The 21952-nt window shown below is 39.6% G+C and overlaps 1 protein-coding gene across 6 annotated transcripts in view; it reads left to right on the plus strand.

Annotated features, from left to right (window-relative positions):
• LOC122553773 (spectrin beta chain, non-erythrocytic 1-like) overlaps nt 1-19059 on the plus strand; it is a 269990-nt gene extending 250931 nt beyond the window's left edge. For all 6 annotated transcript variants that reach the window (XM_043698081.1, XM_043698083.1, XM_043698082.1 and 3 more), the window contains 4 exons: nt 5886-6160; nt 7773-7946; nt 8886-8928; nt 14911-19059. In XM_043698081.1, the coding sequence (XP_043554016.1) occupies nt 5886-6160; nt 7773-7946; nt 8886-8928; nt 14911-15096 (678 nt within the window). In that variant the 3' untranslated portion in view covers nt 15097-19059. The remainder of the gene's footprint in view (nt 1-5885; nt 6161-7772; nt 7947-8885; nt 8929-14910) is intronic.
• The last annotated feature ends 2893 nt before the right edge of the window (nt 19060-21952 follow it).

The following is a 21952-nucleotide window of genomic DNA, read 5'->3' on the forward strand; positions in this document are numbered from 1 at the left end:
ACTTCTTCACCCAGTGAGTGGTGGCTGTGTGGAATGCTCTGCCCCAGAGTGCAGTGGAGGCCCACTCTCTGGATTCTTTTAAGAAGGAGTTGGATAGAGCTCTCAAAGATAGTGGAATCAGGGGTTATGGAGATAAGGCAGGAACAGGATACTGATTAGGAATGATCAGCCATGATTATATTGAATGGCGGTGCAGGCTCGAAGGGCTGAATGGCCTACTCCTGCACCTATTGTCTATTGTCTAATATCTTTTCCTAAAATCCATTCATGGGATCTGGGCCTCACTCGCTATAACAGCATTTATTAACCATCCCGAATTGTTGTGTAGGCCGAATCAGGGAAGGGAGGCAGATTTCCTTTGTGAAAGGGCATAAGTGAACCAGATGGGTTTTTACAACAATCAGTTGTGGTTACCTGTTCACTATTAGACTAACTGTTTATTCTGAAGTTTTTAAAAATTAATTTTAAATTCCACAATCTGTCATCGTAGGCTTTGAGTCTATTATCCCCAGAACCTTGATCAAGGGGTCTGGATTGCTAGTCCAGTAACAAAACCAGTACACTAACACTATTTGCAAAGAGATTTAAACTGTCCACTTTTCGTTTCACACATCAACATTTACCCATTAGCTTACAAAGTAATTTTCTTCAAGTGCATGTGCAGTTTTTAGAAGTTTCTATTGAAACTGATTCCACCACCCTTTCATGTAATATCAAACAATCGTTTGCATGAAAAGGTTACTCCTCATTTCTCCACGAGTTAGTTTGTCAAACGCATGACTTCCATCCAAGGTAATAGTTTCACTTTGCTTGCTTTCTCACAATCATGACTAAATTTATTGCTCTTATTAGGTCTTGCCTTGACATTATATACCTTAGGGAGAACAATCCTAGCTTCCATAATCTCTCATAGAAAATAAGAGGAGGAGTAGCCCATTCGGCCCTTTGAGCCCACTCTACCATTCATTATGATCATGGACAATTGTCCAGCTCAGTAGCCTGCTCCCGCTTTCCCCCCATATCTTTTGATCCCTTTAGCCCCAAGTGCTACCCAACTCCTTCTTGAAATCATTAGATATTTTGGCCTCAACTATCTTCTATGGTATGGATTTCCATGAGCTCATCACTGTCTGAGTTAAGTAAGTTCTCCTCTTCTCAGTCTGGATGGTTTATCTCATATCCTTAAACTTGTGACCCCTGGTTTCTGGACTCCCTTGCCATCAGGAACATTTTTCCTGTATCTACCCCCTGTCTAGTCCTGTTCAAAGAACTGAACTTCCTCATCCATGTATCATCCTAATAAATCTGGTCCCCCCAGCCAGAGGAAAGTCCTCCCAGCATCAGGTCTGTTCAACCCTGTTAGAAGTTTTTCAATTTCAGTGAGATCCCTTCATCCTTCTAAACTCCAGTAAATACAGGACCAATTGTTCCAATCTCTCCTCCTATAACAAACCTGTCAGCCAGGAATCAGCCTGGTGAGCCTTCACTGCAATGGCCCAATGGCAAGTATATCTCTCCTTAGGTAAGGAGACCAAAACTGCGCACATCACTTCAGGGGTGATCGCACCGAGACCTTGTACAGATACAGTAAGTGATTCTTGCTCCTGTTTACAATGAAGGTCAACATGCCATTTTCCTTCCATGCATACTTGCTGCACATACATGCTTGCGATTTACAAGACTAGACCAAAAAGGTTCACTCAATGTATTCGCTTGTCACTTCCATGGCCTGTGTAGACAGCTTCACAAGAGATCCACCATCAGTGTTCTTTAAAGACAGAGACACCCAACTTGCAAATGAGCCTCAGTGATTCAGAAGTCCCTAGATGCACTCTATAGTGCGCATGGTGATATTGTGATTTGTCATCATTCCAGGGATATTCGCACAAAGGCTGTAACGAGTGAAGTGTGTATAGTTACACTGTATCTCCATTTGAAGTGTGTTGAGGAATTGGAACTAAGCCAAAGAGAGGGGTATCCTGGCACAATGTCCTCTGCCAAGTTAGAGCTGGCTTCCTATATCCTTCTCTGTACGGATAGGAGGCTGGCTGGCTAACCAGTCACACCATGTTCTTGGGTACACCTTCTGCCATACACAGCCTCATCAAAGACTCCTGTACCAAACGTTTCCCTTCAGGGAGTTGAAATGTTAGCTATCTTCCCAAATACTTGATTGCAGCCCACCGCTGCCCAGTGACTGATTCATACTCATTTCCAACTTTTAACATTCACACAGTGCCGTTATCCGGTAACTGCAACTAGCAGATCCAGTGATGATGCTTCTTGGTACTGAGTTTGCTCCAGCTCTGCCTCCCCCCTGGATAAGCCTGACTCAGCGGGAGGCGATTCCTGGCATCTAGTCAGACAGGGGACAATTCGGGTGAGGGAAGGAGCAAAGGGGAGAAGGTAAGAAATCCATCTGTGGGCTACGCAATAGGGGAGATGGAAAGATGAGGGTGTGCTGGAAGTTGGAGGATAGGATAATACCATCATCTCAGGGACTCCAGTGGCATAGTCCCAACAATCTTGTGTGGCAACCCTGGAAGATGCTGGAGACCCTTGTTCCTCTATTATGGGTGAGCTTATCCAGAGGCAGAATGTCAGTGATAGTGAGACACAGCATTGATGTGATATGTCTGCTGCTGCTGCTGCTGAAGGTGGGCACAGGCAGTGGGAGTGGCTGTTCTATGAGGATGAGGTGAAGTATCTGGATGATGGGGCCAGGATGTGCTGATGGCTGAATGCTGGGCTGTGGTGCAGTGAACAGAGTGAGAGGTCGATGGAGTGATGGTCAGAAAATATGATGGGAAGGTTCATTCTCTGACTTTGCATGAGATCATGACACTCCTGTGACACTGCTTGGGACCAGACTCCTTGTACTGACCTCCCCAGCTACCTGCTGCCAGTTTCTTTAGAAGATGGTCCTTGAAGGTCTCCCATCGAAACGTAGCCTGTCCTCTTGTCTGCCTTTACCTGCTAGAGACAAAAAAACCCTGCAGATGCTGGGTAGACAAGGTAGACAAGCTGGAGGCTGGAAGAGCACAGCAAGCCAGGCAGCATCAGGAGGTGGAGAAGTCGACGTTTCATGAGTAATCCTTGTTCAGGCCTGGTAGGCAATCAATTCCACATCAGTGAATCTAGGGAGTCTATGCCCTCCCGCGTACTGGTGGCCAGCTTGCCTCACATGATGACGACAACAGAGGTGCAGTTCCACTTTTAAGGACAGGCTGTCTTTAAGAGGAGCCGGCTGCTTCCATCCCTTGCTGACAGTGCACCGAGCATGGCTTCCTGCTGAGTGTTCAGGCAGACCCCACTTGCACTGAGCCTCCGGTGAGGTAAATGAGGATCCAGTACACTGTGTGCTGCCTGCTGTAACGACAGTGGAATGGAAAGGTCACAAACCACAACCATTTCCCCCACCCCAGCCAGCACTCAAGAATGGGCCTTAAACCACTTGAAGCCCAAAGAAGAGGATACAGTGTTTGATTTCAATTCTCATTATTTAACATAATTTAACATTGCAAAATCACTCTTGTAGTTATTACCTGTTGTGCTTTCTATCTCACACAAACATCCCAATCACAGCAAGAGAATTGGTAACTCGATTAATTATTTTTATTTGAAGAGATGAAACTGTACCCAGCAACATCTAGCAGGCTAGTTAACGGGTTTAGTCTGGAAGACTGCTCCTATCTTCAGCCCGATGACCTCACAAACATATCCATGACTTCTCTGTCTGGTAACGCACAGTAGTTATAGATACGCACCGTCGCATTATCTTCAAAACATGCATCCTTCAGTGAGGTCCACAGAGCACTCAGCACTTCAAGCTTTAAAAGGCAATCAAGCTGCTCTATTGTACAATCTGTAAACGATTCAGAATAAACTGCCTCTCAGAGAGTATGTTAGCTGACTCTGCACATTTTACCCATTTACCTAACTCTTACTGATACTTCCTAGAGTGAAAGAATCTGCAGCACCATCTATTCAATTAACTGAAGTACTGATGGTCTTCACAGTATATAAACATAACTAATAGACAGCCTCCAGATTGCTGTTAATGACACTAATAAATAAACCATACCCATGTTTGTGTGACAGTTCATTATTTTAGAATAGGTGCAGGCATAATAATATTTTCAATTTCTTTGGAGACACAGTGGACAATTCATTCAATGATTGGCTGTTGACAATATTAACAGACATTATTATGCAAGCCACAGCATAACACTGGTGATGAAACTAATAGCAGTGTGTGATACGACACATGCCTGTCTGATAAAAGACATTGTTTGGACACCACCAAGCATAAGAACAAAGTTCCAGATCCCCTCTTGATGGTTAGGTGAGGTGCCAGGCACCTTCAGATGTGAGCAAATCCCTGCACCCACCAATGAGAAAGTCTGCCAGATTTAGGACCGACCACTCAGTTTTACAGCTGACCAGTCTCGGTCATGAGGTTCATTTTCAACCTCCCCCTCCACCTGCAGGATTTGTGGGGTGAATGGGCAAGAGCAGAGGGTCCCTTGAGCAGCTATCCCCTGCTCCCCCAATCTGTGCCTCCAGTTGGGCAATTGGAGTTCTCCCCTCAGCCCCAACTCAGCAGGTAATCCCTCGGATTTCCTAGTTAAGAAATCAGCCACTTTTCTTGCCTTCTGGGATGACAGATAACTGGGCAAGTTAACCACTTGAGGGCCTGCATTGATGTGTTTTGAGAAGGTCTCCGATGGACATACTCATCCAGCCCTAAGGTCTGAGGTGCCACAAAGAGGCTAAGTACTTTACCAGAGCCAACCTGCCTGATTATTTGCTGTTCTTACCACCCCCAGACAGAGAGCAATTGTACCCCATGGATGTCTTGATTCTACTGCGTTGCTACAGTAAGGTACCAAATAAAGGCAAGCCCTGTTTCCAAGTTGCAGCGGTTAAAGTGTTGACATGTGGAAGCTTTTTTTGTACCTATGTGATCCTGTCAAGAGTAATCAGAGAATGAGTAGCTGTCCTAGCCGCAGAGAGCGTACGAACCAGGGAAGATTAAAAGTGGTGGAAGACTTTACAACACCAATGTATATTTCTGTAGTACCTTTAATATAACAAAACATTTCCAACATTGTCCTAAATAAGAAGGTATTGGTGCAGATCAGTTAGGTTAAAGGATGTCTCAACAAAGAAAGCAGAGTTGTAAGTTGGGAATGAATAGGGAGGGAATTCCAGAGCTTAGCACTGAAGATGTAACTGAAGGCACAGCCACCAGTGCTGGTGCGATTAAAATTGAAGATGCTGAAGACATCAGATACCAATAAGTGCAGATATCTTGCACAGTTTTGGCACTGGAGGAGATTCGAGATGGGAAGGAGCAAGGCGATGGATCTAAAAATAAAGTGGAGTGTTATAAAATCAAGACATTGTTCGGCTTATAGATTATTTTGTAGGCCAACTTATCTCAGGGGCTTGTGGGCTGATATTTTCCTGCTTAGAATAGCCACAGGACACATTCATGTATTTGTATGGCAACGCCCAATTCAAAATTCTACTGGAAGCATTAACCTGTTTAAAATAAATAAGCTCTGTTAAAATACTGGACAAAGGACTTTCACATATTTCAAACATGCTAACACAAATATCACACATCATTTTAGTACCCTGCATTTTAGTTATAATTTAGTCATGCTGCATGTTAACTGTGTATTGAAAATGTATTGACTTTTCTTGATGGGATAACTAATGATTTAGATCTTTTATTGCCTAGCATCAGAAAAAATCTAATATCATTCATAGTTACGGTGCATGGCTCGGAAAACTAACACAATCCAAGTTGCAGGTGATTTTTTTTATTTTTAACATTCATGAATTTATTGTCTCATGTTATCTCCAACTTCCCTCAGATAACCACTTCAGAAGATTTGTCTGCCTTGGTAAATGGTACTGACAGCCCAGAAGAAAAGACATTGGAGAGTGAAGATAAATCAGAGTTTGAAGAGAAGCTTCGTGAGAGAGCTTCCAAACCTCCACCCTTGGTGTTGTCAGAGCTTGAACTAGAGAAACCCAGAGTTTCATCCACACTTCCCATTTTAACTCCGAAAGAACAACCTGCCCAATGCGAGGGATACCTTGCACGTAAACATGAACTAGAAGGACCTAATAAGAAAGCATCAAACAGGTGAACCTCTAAGGCTCTGAATTTTTTTTAAACTTGTGGAATCTGAATGTGAATAACATCCTCAGCCTTGGCTCTGTTGACTGCAGTCTTGCCTCTCAGACCCCCTCCAAATAATGTGCATGAAAGGCAGGTCCCTCCACAGGACTGAGGGGGTGCTCCTCTGTGACATTTGTTGTCTTTCTGATGAGTTGTTAACACTTCCCTCCTAGGTAGACTTAAAAAATCCGGTGGTGCTATCTCAAAGAAGTGAGTGGCAATTATCTAGTCATTCTGGTCCATATTTAGCTCTCAATCCACATCAGAAATGCCAATGATCTAGTTGTTACTACGTGTGTGGGAGTTTACTGTGCTCAATTGAGTTGCTGCATTTCCTACATTACAATAGTGACTGCACTTCGAAAGTTCCTCATAGGCTGTTAATTACTTTGAGTTTTCTGGCAGCCACGTCAAAGGTGCTATATAAATGCAAGCCTTTCTTTCTGATGCAGTGCAATTTCATACTGTCCACAACATGGCAGTTGATTTACAACATGAATATCTCAAAGAAGCTCCTGTCATGGCTGATTTGATACATGCATTAAAGGTTTAGTTTGAACCTTTTAGGAAATATTTCTTCTGTGAGATATGCCAACCATACCATGGAAGTTTTTTTTCACAAAGAGGATTAACTAATTCATGATGTTTTGAGGAAGTCTTTCCCCATTGTACAGACAGCACTAAAAGGAATTTTTCCTGCGTTTGACCCAGGAGAGCAGAGACTCAAGACTGGAATCTCAGAAATGGAAAAAATGCTACATTCTCCAAGCAAACTTCCCTGTAATCACAAAAACATCCTGTTTTCTTTTTGAAGTTACATAAATGTTTCCCTGTTGAGTTAGTGAATAAATTGCCTGCTCGACCTTTTCATCATTTCTCTTGATTTCCATGCTGTCTAATTCCTGTGGATATTAAATCCTGTATGAGTCGCAATTTCCTTTTGCTTAACATTAGAAAGATAAAGCCTTTTCATTTCAATTCACCCGACAAAGATTATTCCCTTTTTCTTGATTCTATCCGAAGACCTCCATTTTTTCTGACACTGACAGTCATCACCTTTGGGTTTTATTTGAATCTGAGTTAAACTTTAACCTCTATATTTTCCATTCTATCAAATCTACTTGCTTCCACCTTCTGATACTGAAACATTCTGTTGCGCCTCTATTGGTTGCAGATTAAAGCTACCCAAGATCTTGCTGGCCACACTTTCTTCAAACTCCATAAACTGCGATAAGTCCAGATCTCTGCCCCATCTTTTGGCAAAATAGATCCTACAGACCTGTTCTTATAACTTTCCAATACATTTGATTCAAGGTCCGACTCATCTATAACAAATTGCTCCATGACATTCCCTACCCTTAAAATCTCCCCCATACCTATCTTTTTGATCAAAGATTCACTCACTTCTTAATTCTGTCCCATCCTGAATTAGTATCAATTTTCAATATGGCTGGGAAACAGCCTGGGATTTTATGTATTGTCACAACTTGTTGTCATACAATGCCAAAGAAGTCCATGCTACTGAATTTGAAAGTTTGCACATCTGCGTACAAATATGTGCTGCCTTTTCACTTAGGTCTTGGATTACCTTATATTGTGCCCTGAAGAGTGGTGAACTCTACTTCTATAAGGATTCAAAGAATTTTAGTGCTGGCGTTACATACCATGGAGCTGACCCTTTGAATCTGAAAGGTGCTTCATGTGAAGTTGCTGCTGATTACAAGAAGAAAAAGCACGTGTTTAAGCTGCGGTGAGTAGATTTGATGTTGCTGATATGGTGTAGAGGGATAGCTAAGATTTCTGTGGCTGTGTCATGATATTCTCTTGACATACAACTGCAGCATGAAACAAGGTCAGAAAAGGGCAATGCATCAACAACATTTTAACAATTAAAGAAAATATGACAAAGTAAATGAGAGATGTCTGGAGACAAGAATTTATTTTTGGTGCTGAACATTAGCTTCAGTGTCATCAAACTGTTGGCAAGGGTACTCATTTCACTCAGTTTCCATTTTGAGCAGCACTGGGATTGCAACAACCCATATCACATTTTATTTTCTTAATTACTTTCCAGGCCTTATTGATTTCCTAAATTTCTCCGTGGGACTTATCAATACATTTTTGGCAGATTTCTGAAGCACTTCGGCAGTCAACTGACAGGGAATTGCTCACAACTGATGATCCATGATTCTGTAGTTCTGTTGCCTTTTTATTATTTGGAACTCCTGAAGTCTCTGGGCAAAATAGCGCCAGCTTCAGCAGCCAGTTTGTCAGCCATTTTGTGCCCAACTACCTGTGAAATATTGCAGGCGGCAATATTTTGGTTTTCCTGTTCTGTGTTTGTTTAGCTGTCATCCTTTTTTCTCCTGAGACCACTAATATTTTCCAGGAGAACACAACTGGTGCCAGTAATCCATACCTTTATTTTATAAATAGAACAGTACGTTCATAGAATGCATTTACAAAGCTTTAAAGCAGTTGAGGAATTCAGACGACAGGGGTAAACTGTGACTGGTCATTCATGAGAATTATTTGACTCCAGACTGTGTTACTACTGTAACCCCTTCGTTATCAGTAGGAGCTACAAATACAATTATATAATTCTCCAACGTGTTGTTAGGCTATGATTGATGCTGTCATGTGTGGGAACTCTCAATCTAAATGTATTGCATTTGATCTTCCATTTCAGATTGAACAATGGCTCTGAGTACCTGTTCCATGATAAGGATGAGGTAAGTCATCTGAACACTCATGTATTCTATTCAAATCTAATGTCCCTTTTGTAATAGTGACACCAAAATAAATCACTGTGAATTTTAATACATGACTAAGCCTAATGTACACAGTCAGGGTAATTTTGTACAAGTTCAAGCTCATTTTTTTAACCATTTCCTACAACTCAAGTTCAAAGCAAACATAATTCAGTTAATAAATAATCTATGCAACCCAAGAAGTATTACCCAATAAGGATAGGTTGAGTAGACTAGGTCTACATTCTATAGAATTCAGTAGAATGTGTAGTGAGCTCCATGCAACATATACAATTCTTAAAGGGCTTAACTGATAGACACAGGAAAGATGTTACCCCTGCTTGTGGGGCCACAGTCTGTGAAAAGGGATTTAGCCGTGCGGGACCAAAATGAGAGAGTTCTTCATTCAAATGAGTGTGGATCCTTGGCATCCTCCATCCCAGAGAACTGTGTTTGCTCATTCACTGAATGCATTCAAACCTGTGACTATGTTTGGGTACTGAGGGAATTATGAGTACAGGGAGAGTGTGGGAAGATGCAGTGTGCTAGAAGATAAGCAACTAGAGATGGATAATAATGTTGGCTTGGTTAGCAAAGCCAGCATCCCATGAAAGAATTAAAAACAAATTTTATTAAATGGTGAAACAGGCTCAAAGGATTGAATGGTCTTATGTCCTTACTCGACTAAAATGCATTATAAAGACAGCAAAAGGTGACAACAATGGTGGGAAAAGAGGCAGAGCTATGGCAAAAATGTTTAAGAACATTGTTAACAAAAAAATTTGAAATGGAATGTTGACTTGCAACCTAGTTTTCATTTGTTTATATAGAATAGAATAAATTTGTGTTATACTGCACTTTTCGAATTTTCTGAGTCCCATTTTGTATCTGATATGCAACACTAATTATTATCAGTCAATAATTGATGTAATTTCAGATAGGTACAGTTAGTGAATAATAATGGTTTCCCTTCATTATTATTGCCTGCAATGATTTCAGTTCTCATTATATTCCTTTAAGTTAGATTATACAGAATTACTTGCCAATGTGTCAAGCAAAATGTTTGTCACCTTATACGTCCACCGTCACCTCTTCAAATTGAATTCCAAGTACAAACTATTGCCACTGAAGAAATATTTACATTCTAGTAAGCTTATATCTTAGTACTGTATGTATAGATTAGTATAGGAAGTTGCATAGTAAAGGGCTGTTGTTAATGAATGTCCATTTGTGCTTTTTATTTGGTAATGGGATGTGCATATCATTGGCAAGAACTACATTTTGGGCCTACTTGTAATTGCTTTTAAGAAGGTCCTGGTGAACCATTTTCTTCAATTACATTCAGAGAAGTGTAGGTACTCTTAAGGAGATAGTAATTAAGGAGATAGTAATTTATCACCATATTGATACAGTGTAAATAAAGGAAAGGGTAAAAATGTCACAATCAGTGCAGTGTGTGGCATGTGAGGGTTAGGGTTAGAGTGTGTCACATTCTATCTGCCTACTGTCTTCATCCATCTAGTCAGTAGAAGTTACAGGTTTGGAATGTGCTAGTGCATTTAGCTGATTTGCTCTGAATTAAATTTGGAATGAAACTGCCACGAATTGTCTGTAATTTTTACTTGCCAGTTAGAATTATTGGTGTAATGGTCAGAGGTTTTCCAGGTCTCCCTTAAAAAGACACCATGGGACATCTCCTGTCAATTGGGTCTCTATGACTTGATGACTGGATGACACAGTAAAGATTGATACAATGTCATTGCCGACCTAGTGGTCTTTGAAATATTTTGCTGGTTCCTATTTTCAGAAAGAACAAGGTTGGTTAATTTTTGTATTCCCAGGTCATTCTTCCTCGTTGATAAACAATAAGACTAGAAAAATCAGTTCTCAGACTCCTGTGGTGTTTTACGTTATTTGTTTAACTCATGGAGCTGAACTTACCCAAGATTTACTAAAGTGCCGATTTTGAGGAGTTTTGTGGAGAATTTCCTTCTGTGCACTGTAGTGAGTTATCTCAGGCAATTTTACACTGTTCACCTCATTACATATGCACCATACCTCTCAGGTCCTGCTCCCACACTATCTTGCACTTACTAACGGTGGAAATACTCATCATGGCAAAGAGCTTCTGGGATTTCACCACCAGCTCCATACTTAAAACCCAGTTTACGCCAGGTCAATTGCTGCCAGCTGAGGCAACGTGGTGGCTCAGTGGTTAGCACTGCTGACTCACAGCGCCAGGGACCCAAGTTCAAATCCCGACTTGGACGACTGCCTGTGCAGTGTTTGCAAATGATTTCCATATTTGTGGTCTTCCTCCAGCTGCTCCTATTTCCTTCCAAAATCTGATGATGTGCAGATTAGGTGGATTGGCCATGCTAAATTGCCCATAGTGCCTAGTTATATGTAGGGTAGGTGGATTAGCCATGGGAAATGCAGGGATAGTGTAGTGGGGGGTGTGGGTCTGGATGAGATGCTCTTCAGAAGATGTGGACTTAATGGGCTGAATGGCCAACTCCCAAACTCTTATGAGCTAGGAATTGTCCTTCTTCCCCGTTGTTATCAAACCTTTGAACAGAACTCTCAAATGTTAATGTTGATCTCTCTGCACCTTCTCTGCAGCTGTTACACTCTATTCTGCACTCTGTTCTGCTACCTTGGTGCACTTTGTATGATACCATCATTGTATGATATAGCATGCAAAACAACACTTTTCACTGTATCTCGGTACATGTGACAACAATAAATCAAACTCAAATTCAACTTCAAATCTGTTTGGACATTGGATGTGGAGGAGACATCTTATGGGTTTCGGTTGCCCCAGCAGAAGAAAGTTGCATTGCAGACACACTGGGCATCATAGCATGGTATTTTGACCACCATATCTAAAGTGAGTAGAGCACCACTGCCCATCTCTCATCTTTCATCTCATGAGGGCACCAATGACTGGAAGCTCCACATTAGGAGGCCACTGCACATCTAATGGACATTGACTTTGCTCCTGGGTTTCCAGATGATTTTTGTCGCAACTATTAGTGCAGCAGTCACAGAGATGGCCATGACTCTGAGTCTGGATTCACTGGGGGATGGTTCAAATGAGCCTATATGAACAATATCCGAAACAAAGCAGCTCTTCTGTATTGTGATCATTCAACAGTCACAAAAGACATAAATAATATTTAAATATCAATTCAGGAGATAAGAAAATTCAGCCCATTGCATTAGGAGGTGCAATTAGCTGCCCAAAAATTTAAGCAAAATAATACTTTATAAATATTTGGTTAATAATGGGACTGAGAATTAGAAGAGGTGTAAGGATACTTTATTGTATAGCTTTATTCGTGTAATGATGATATTAAACAAATAAGTTTTAATTTCCCTAGAATTTCAAAGATAAAGGATTTGATCAACATTTTCAAGATATGAAGGGGCAGTAAAAGTGTAAATAGTGACAAGCTGTTTCCATGGTCGGGATGTCTGAGACAATGAGGCATCATCTAAAAAACTGGAGTCACGTCTTTCACAAATGAAAAAAACACTGCCAAAGACAAAGAGTGCTTGGAGTTTAGCGTTCTCTTCTGCAAGCAACACTTGATGACGTATTCTTGGTTAATTATAAAAGCAAGATTGGCAGGTTTTCATCAGCTGAGGGTATCAAAGTGTACGGGGCAAAACACACTGAATCAAAGGTTACATATCAGGCATGATCTCATTGAATGGTGGAAAAGGCTTAAATGGTTAATTGGCTTATTTTGTGTGACTAAACTCCCATGCTAAGGAAAACACCTGATTTCAAATGTTGTGTATGATGTTTACACAATTGTATGGATATTTGCTCAATGTTAAGGAAGAAAGCATGGGATGAACCTTCCCAGCCAGGTGCGTGGTTAATGGGAAAGGCCTGGAAACTGATATCTGACTGAGATCCCAATGTTAGATTAGATTAGATACAGTGTGGAAACAGGCCCTTCAGCCCAACAAGTCCACACCGACCCGCCGAAGTGCAACCCACTCACCTACATTAACCCCTTCACCTAATACTACGGGCAATTTAGCTTGACCAATTCACCTAATTGGAACATTTTTGGACTGTGGCAGGAAACCGGAGCACCCGGAGGAAACCCACGCAGACACAGGGAGAATGTGCAAACTCTACACAGACAGTTAGTCGCCTGAGGCAGGAACTGAACCCGGGTCTCTGGCACTGTGAGGCAGCAGTGCTAACCACTGTGCCACCGTGCCTCCCACAGTTATCCCAGTCTTCTCCATTGCCATTGACAAAAGGCTTTCTCTTGATGTAGGTTTCCGTTCTACAAGGACCCAGTGGGAATCTGGTTGGAAATCAATTGAGATAAATAGAAAGGCAACTAAAAACCTTCTTAACTATGAATTCCTTCTTTCCGAGCAGCACACCATGTCTGGGTCATGGCAAGGTCACTGTGGGGAGGGCACAAGGGGGAGTAGCTTCCTTGGTGAAATTGACAGGCTTGGAAGGCTTTGATCAGTTACAATGAAGAAAAATATCTGTGGTCATTGAGAAGCTTGAGCATGGAGTACTTTTTCCAAGTGAGAGATTTCACAACATAGATGGTTGGAAGACACTGCATTTTTCTTGTCCTTCGCTCACCTTCAGTCATGTTTCCTAGCTGCCAGCCTTCAGCATGGTATATGAGGCCCTTATCCTTTCCTGAATGAAGAAGACTCCCCCCAAGGCCTGTAAATAAAGCAACGGGCTCATTCGTGTTCTCTTACCTTCACTACATTGAGAATCACAACTAGCAACCCGCAATCTGTTCCTGCTCATGTCTCGTATCACCACTGCATCTAAGTTTTCACACACTTTTGACAGCTCCGATTAGGTACAGATGGAGCCAAACCAATGCCTCAAACATTATTACTTAATTTACAATACTGGAGGATGTGTGTGGAGAATTCAAATGTTAAATTAGTGTCCCCGACTGAGAGCTTAAAGAAGGCAAAGGACAACTTGTTCGAGAAAGATTAAGCATCTAATTGTTTACCAGACACAGCACTCTGACACGGTATTTGCAAACTCCTCTATATTGCATTTGTGTCCATAGTTCCCAACATGCAGATCTGTGCCTTGTCATCAGGGGGTCAGAATTGGCTGAGGTCATGTGTTATGTAGACTTCCTAATGCAAATGGAACACTATAGTTCCCTGATTGAGGCCAAATTGTCTTCTAAACTGACTTCTAAGGGATGTAAATAGTTCATTTCAGAGAGCTCAAATTTCCTGTGGACTTAATAACTGGCCTTAGTCTGCTATCTTCTCCCAACAGCATATCAAGGAAGTAATGTTATTCATGACCCTGCAACTCACTTCTCCGGACCATGCCAGTCTCGTGTGTTGGGAAAAATAGTTGCAAATTGAGAAAGATCAAGAACGATAGGGCACATGTTTAAAATAATCAGCAAGAGAAGCAAAGGTGACATGAGGAAAAACGTTTTCATGCAATGAGTGGTTAGGATCCGGAATGCACCAACTTGGAAGTGTGGTGGAGGCAGGTTCAATCGACGCATTCAGGAGGAAATCAGGTGATATTTGAAGAGGACAAATCTGCAGAATTTAGGCGGAGAAAGCAAAAGAATGGCACTGGGTGATTGGCTCATGCAGAGAGCTGACACAGACATAAAGGGTCAAGTGACCTCCCTCTGTAACAACTCTGACTCCACTGTCCAATGTGTCAAATTTGACTTGAAACAATTTGTGCCAAATATTTTGCAAATGACCACGAATCAAATCAATGTCTTTTACTGTTATGAGATGCACAGCCAGTTTTTGGTCACAACATTGGCATAAAGAATTACTTTAGCTGAATTCAATGCCAATTATTGTAGCTGACGATGTAGTGGTACAGATGGAACTAAATCCTTTGTCATCTTTCTTGGTGTGGGCAATCTGGTGGTTCTGTTTTGATGGACTTCCCTTTTCCTCTTACAGGAAGAGTTGCATAACTGGATCCGCAATCTCAACGCAGCAATAGCAGAACAGGACAAGCCGCAGAGTACAAGACATGGTGAAGTCAAGGCACATACCCTACCTCTCCCGTCTGTGATCGCTCCAGAAACAAGTCCTGGCAAAAAGGACAAGGAAAAAAGATTTAGTCTTTTTGCAAAAAAGAAATGATCAGTGTTAAAACAAAAAGGAAACAAAATGTTTAGTGCCTACATTACAAAATGGTGGCAGTCATCAGACTGCACCAGATTTTGGGGAATGAGGGAGGACCGTTTCTTCAAACGTAAATATACATTTCATCTTTATAGGAAGTGATGAGAAAGCATTTTTTTTAATTTACAGAAACCCTGCATGTCATCCCGAACAAAAAAATGTGCTGAGAATTATTTTTTAAATGACATACAGTTTAATTTGTATTTTGGTGAAACTGCTACATATTTTCTTTTCCAAAGTAAGTTCTTACTAGTCTTTGTTAATGGCCGAGATATGTAAATCTAGATTAAATAGAGCTTTAAGATTACAGCAAATTACCTAGGCACATTTTTGGTTCTTGAGCCAGCACAGTAGTGATTTCTTGTATTAGGCTAGTCTTTTACACATTCTGTAAAACAATTATGGAACAATGGGACTCCAATAACACTGTTTAAGTTAAATTGCCACTACCAAAGAATATTTTTGAAAAAGAGTATTTAACAATTCTAAGCTGAGGTCAATTTATTTTCAAAGCAAAATGAATTATAATGTTTTTGGGCAGGAAATTGTGGAAGATTGATAAATGTTAAGTGGTTCAGCTTCGAAATGGTTAAAAATACCAAGTTTGTACTGTATACATCAAGAGTTGGAGGCATCTATTCTGTACATTTTGGCACGTGTTTTGTAGTACTGACATAGATTACATTTTAGCAAATTAAGGATTTTTTAAATTTGTAGAAGCTTTATCTGGTCAAACTGCCTTCGTGGTAAGAGTTATTGTGGCCACTGTGTATTGTGACATCGTAAATGTGTTCAGGAGAATTCAGTCTATTGATTGTTTTAAGCAAAATCAAATCTGTTCCTTTAGGAAATCTTCACCAACATGTACAATGTCAGCACACACACACAGATCAGAAGAGTCACTGCCTGTTTTTTAAGTTGTTGCTTGCAAACAAAGGGCTTTCTATTCAAAATGCATTGATATTTCTATTAATTACGTAAAAAGACTTTTAACTATTTGTTTTCAAGATGTCAAACATTTCCAACCAGCCACTTTTGACTGATAACTGAAGAAGCCCTTTCGATATTTAACTTGAGTTATAAATATCACATGAAAGAAAGTTGGGGAAAAGTCAGTCTACACACATAAAAGGTGCTTATTTTTTATCTGAATCATTCTCTTTGTTCTATATTGTGTTTGGTTGAGATTTTTCATTTGAAAGTTTTATTCTAAAACCACATTGGAAATATGAGACAAGCTATTTAGGTTGATGCTATAATTTGGTTTTTTTTTGATAGAATGTTTGAAAATTCTGTGTTACATCAGATTAAACAAAATCTGTGCATTATCCCTGCAAAGGTGGAAATCTCAAAGGGGATTTGTTCAGGTCATTTTTTTTTTCTACATTAAAATATAGGTTAAATGCTCTCTTTGAGATCTTTTCTCACATCTCACTTCTTAGAACATGTAGCAACTAGTTCTGCCTTGAAAGAAGACTTCTGTCCTGACTTTAGGCATTCTACACAACAGCTGGTCCTTCAAATAGGAATCATTACTATATTACTGGGACTGTCATCAAGTGGTCACGAAGGCAAGGTGATCATTAAGACAATTTCAGGCGTGATGAAAGAATAAGTTTATAATTGCAGAGTTACCAGTTTGATATAATAAGGAATGACTGAATCTTCTACCAGGCTACTTTGACCTTCAGAGATGCACGGGTATAGACATGTTGGTAGAGTTGGCTTTAGCTATTGACCCAACTAAACTTATTTAACTTTTAACAATTTTTCTCAAACATCTGACAGTATCTCCCCAGTGCTGTTCTGGGCTTCTGCTCAAAACTGTTGCCATGATAGGGTTAATGTTAACCTAATGTCCAGGATTCATAGAATTAACTTCATCCCTCACTTCCTTACAATCCTCAAGAATGTTAAAGGGGTGTGCAAATTGTTGATAGTCTCTAATTTGACTGTCAGGTTCCATTAGAAGTATTTGTCAGGAAGATGGTATAATTGAAAATTATTCTAAGTAACATACTGGATTGCTTTGTGGCTAGTTTGTATTTGAGTGACAGAACTAAAAAATAAGGTGCTTCAGAACTCTCAGCACCTGATTCCCTGATTATCTTAATATAAATCGAAACTAATAAAACATGAGTCATCTTGTGTTAATAGGTGGCACATGTGAAATGATATTGATAGATTTTTGTTTGGTGTTTGAAACTTTCTGCCAAAATGAAGGATTATAGAACTGGGGAAACAAATGCTTATCCACTTTTCCACTCTCCAGCATGTGATGTCAGTATCATACACCTTTAGGTCAACTTTATCACTGTCATAAATTACACTGCCCAAAGAATGTGCCTTAAGCCAACTTCAGAAGAGGACCTTCTAATATGCCAGGCTGATTTTCTTTTCACTTTGCATACTTGTCACCCTCATGCCAGCTTTTCAGTAAGGAAGTCAGTTCCGTGCCAAATTGTAGGGAGTTTGTACTCGGTGTGTATTTCCAAGTGTGGCTGACTAATTTCCTAAATTATGTTTGTCTTAATTAGGGGCTTTAATTCACTGACAATGGTTCAATGTAAGTGCATGTGCCTATAAGAGCTGTAAGTGGACAATGGTGCATTGTTAAATGAGCAACTCCTGGTCCACAGTCAAGATTATAAGGAGTCTCTGAATGATTAAACCTGTTTAGTGCCAAATTGTGTATAGCTTTGCACTGCAGAGCTATTCTGACTCAGAACTAGATAGTGAATGCCCAAATGATTGTAGGCAGAAGAGACGTGGTTTATCCTACTAATCTCAGTTAGACTAAACTCAGTTTCTAGAGAGGAAAGGGTGATGTGCTATTAAGCTTCTCCAGAAGCAACCTTGGAATGAGCCAAAATATTCAGCATGTTCTACATCTTGCTATCTTGTACATTACATGTTACGTATGCTTAAAGATTGATTTCCATTTTGATTGTCCATTCTGGTGTTCTGAGGCAGAAATCTAATCTGAACTTTGAAATTACTCAATTAGGGTGCATCTTTGAAGCCAAAGTCATGGTCTGTGATGATCTTAATGATTTAGGGTTCAACCGCATCAATAACAGCCACCAAAAAAAAGATAAACCTTCAAACTACCCTTGTTGCCAAATGTTAAAGAGTATGGGAAAATTCCACTGGTTTAAGCACCATTTTCTTCTCCTTTTACCTCTTTGGCGTAGAACTTTGCAATACACGTACTGAGTAATAGCTTCATCTGTATCTTTAGACCTCTGCAGTGTTGTAATGAACTTGCAATCTATTATGGTCCTAGCTTTGAATCAGGTTGATAAGTTGTTTAGTTAAGCCAAATATATTTATGGAACACTGTTATAGCAATAATCACTGTAAGGTGAATACTTCAAAAAAATTCAACTTGTTCTCACCTGAAAATATGGGCTAGGTTCAGTTTATACTAAGATGCACTCTTATCAGCTCAGCGAGAAGGCACTCCCCGAATACTGTATCAGAATTAGTAACATGCAAGTTCATTTTGGGACATAATTGAAATATCAACAAAATTAAATGTCTGTAACAAGTGGCAAAATGTGTCAGATGCTGATACAGTATAGGTCAATTAATTAATATGTTTAATTAAGCTTAGACTCTAATCAGCTGTCAGTCCCCTTACTCAAGCACAAAACATTTGAGTACATTCACTAAATTCTGATTCAGTCTTGCACATTTGTACTGTTGCACTCTATGATAAAAGAATTCTCAATTTATTTCTCTAAAATGCCATTGTGATGTGAGCTTAAATATTACATAGCATTGGAAAAAATGTCTGTAGACCTTAGAAGCATTTGTTTAATGTTTTAGGCTGTAAATTGATTCTGTTTTGTTTTGAACGTGGTTTAGATTTGGTGCAGCAGACATCAATGGAATAAAAAGACATCTTATATATTTTGATACTGCCGTCATAGCTCATTTCAATTTATTTGTCTTTTTCATCTTTTTGTTCTTTGTTTTTGCTGCTGTCTTTTTTATGTGACGGTGAACACGCTTGAAATGTGCTACCCAATGACCATTTCCAGGTGCAAATCGATAATTGGCACCTCTTGTAAACGTTACCTTCTGAAAACCGGCTACCTCTGGTGCAGCTGTTTTGCTCCTCTGTCTTGGTAGGAAATACATACATACTGTTTATGCAAAATGGAGAACAACTTAAAGCTGCAAGTGCCTGTCCTCAATTCAACTGAACGCAGATGTTTTAGAACTTCACGATGAACTGGTTAATGAATACCCTCGGCTGCACGTGAACAGTGAATCGTGCACGTTAATTACTGCCACTAACCTTGCATTTAAATTCCTGAAGTGTGCAGACTCCTGCTGTAGCCCTTATAGTGCATCCCAGATCTTCCTTAGTGAAGAAACTGCACCCAGTAACATGGCTATTCTCAGTGTGACTTCCTAGGATTGGCATTCTTGAATCAAGATCACATTAGTCTATTGATAGATAAAATAAAATTGTTTTTAGATTGCACAAGTATCATATATCTGGTATATTGTTACAGCCTGAATTCACTGCTGTTTTATTGCCCATAGGCAAACTCTATATATGTCTCACAATTTTATGGTGGGCATTCATTCTACTCAGATAACACATGAATGAATTTGGACAAAGTTCAGTTTAAGTACATTCAGAATTTTGAATCCCATGCCACTTAACCACTTGAGATTTTGTTTTTAGTTGTTGGCATAACTGAATTTAAATGAAACCAAATTTAAATTGTGTCTACCACTATAACACACTAATTTGTTTGTTCAGAAGTAGAAATCAGAAGACAGAAAGTCACAAGATTCAGACTATGACTTTGTACTTTCATAAGCTTAAGTAGTATCGTTACAGAAGTTTATTTAGTTGTAATTAATAAAGTTTACTTTTACAAAATGAATTACTAAATAAGAATATAAAACACACAAACACTCTGGATTAACAACTGAAAATTGGAAGAGGGAAGCACAGCTGTAACATGACCTTGTATCACCGACTGGGACAATTCACCAATAATAAACTCAAAAGTGCTCAGATTTCATGACCCAAATTCTATACAAAGCTTAGATTTCAAAAGCTTGTCTTTAAACACTTATTCTCATGTGCTTTATAAAAAAATTATAGATACAAAGTTTACAAGCAGACCACTTTTTATTGGATTGCCGTATTTCAATCCAGCTTTCAATTCTGCACAAACCAATTATTGTCCAGAGAAAACCTGGACTGAGAATGTAAAGTTGTAAAGGTTACACAAATTGCCCTGCAGAAGTAATCATGGGCAAAATTCAATGTAATCAAAGTCACTTGATCAACTGTTCATCCATGTGCCTCATAAAGTAATTTAATAAAGGTTGTATTAATGGCAGACAGCTGTTTCACTTACATCTTGAAACACTGTTAAAATGCACTTTCGTGTGTAAATCACTTTTAAGACTGTAATTCTTAAGGAAACCAATCCTTTGAGTATGAACGTGTACTTCTAAATGCATTCAGTAATCGGTTATGAAGGGACAATTGAATTTTTTGATGGTTTAACAGTAAACTGTAAATTGTGCTGGGAAACAAACTGGTCATTGGTAATATTTACTAAAGCTAATTTATCTCCCTAGTGAACATCTAAATTATATTCACAACAAGTAAAGATTTCGCCAGAAAAGCAGGACTACTGTGTGATACCATGTGGTACACTGCACATGTCTAGGTGACACTGAAAAATTAGCTGACACTGGTCAATGTCTTTTTAAAGTTGGATTATAAAATTTCTTGTTTTTATGAAGTCATTCAATTATGTGAATGATAACCTGAAGTGATACATTCGAAGATTATTAATCTTTATTCATGATAGCAAAGTTAATCTCTCTGAATAGTCAAGTGTGGAATCTTTTTCACTATTTTGTTTTGTCTCTTAGACTATGCTCAAAGGGGATTTATTCCAGACTTTTCTCTACTCTAGAGAAGTTATTTCTCAGTTGTCTATTTTCTATATCTCTTATTATGGTCCTATGATCTAAAGAACTTAAGATATTTTTAAGGAATATTGAATTGTCCAACAAGAGCCCAAGTTGTTGTGCTGCATGTTTTGAAGAGAATTAGCCACTTGTGATGATATAACATTCTGGAAATGAGACATATTCCAATATTCTATTCCCATTTTCCCATGAAAATTGAACTCACCAAAAATGAACTGGATGATAACTAGTGGATAGCTTAACGAATAATCAAAACAAATCAGTGTCCATTACGAACAGAACATGACAACATTAGTTAAAAATGTATGCCCTCAAACAGTTTTACTATCCGAGACGGCGGCAGAGTAGGACTCCTGAGACAGAACTCGTCTGTTCTGATTGCTTTTCTTTCCTCTTTTCACACTTATCTTTTCAGTTTTATTCTCTCTACTTAACTTATGGAGGAAGCTCGGTCGTGGAAACAGTGGCGGGAGCCCAGAACAGGGGCTTTTTTGGTCAGCCATGAGGCTGTTGTTGTGCAGAACTCTGGCAGTCAGTGGCATTGTGAAAGTGGCTGGGTGCCCAAAGCAGCACCAGAAAAGGACTCTGACGGCCTAGGGCAAGGCAGCTGGTCTGCCCTGATGGCAGTCGATGGCAGCACAGAGGAGCAGAGATCGAGCCCTTGTGGGGAAAGCCCAGATTGCAGGCCCGTAGCTAAAGAAGGGCTGTAATTCGGAACTTTCAACTTTATTTCTCATTTGCTACTTTATACTAAGAAAAACTGTAACATTGAATTTATAACTTATTTTATTTTTCTACTTTTACCTAAGATTTTGTACCGAGGAACTTATATCTAACA

Source organism: Chiloscyllium plagiosum, chromosome 10 (assembly GCF_004010195.1).
Source record: "Chiloscyllium plagiosum isolate BGI_BamShark_2017 chromosome 10, ASM401019v2, whole genome shotgun sequence".
Classification (NCBI taxonomy): Eukaryota; Metazoa; Chordata; class Chondrichthyes; order Orectolobiformes; family Hemiscylliidae; genus Chiloscyllium; species Chiloscyllium plagiosum.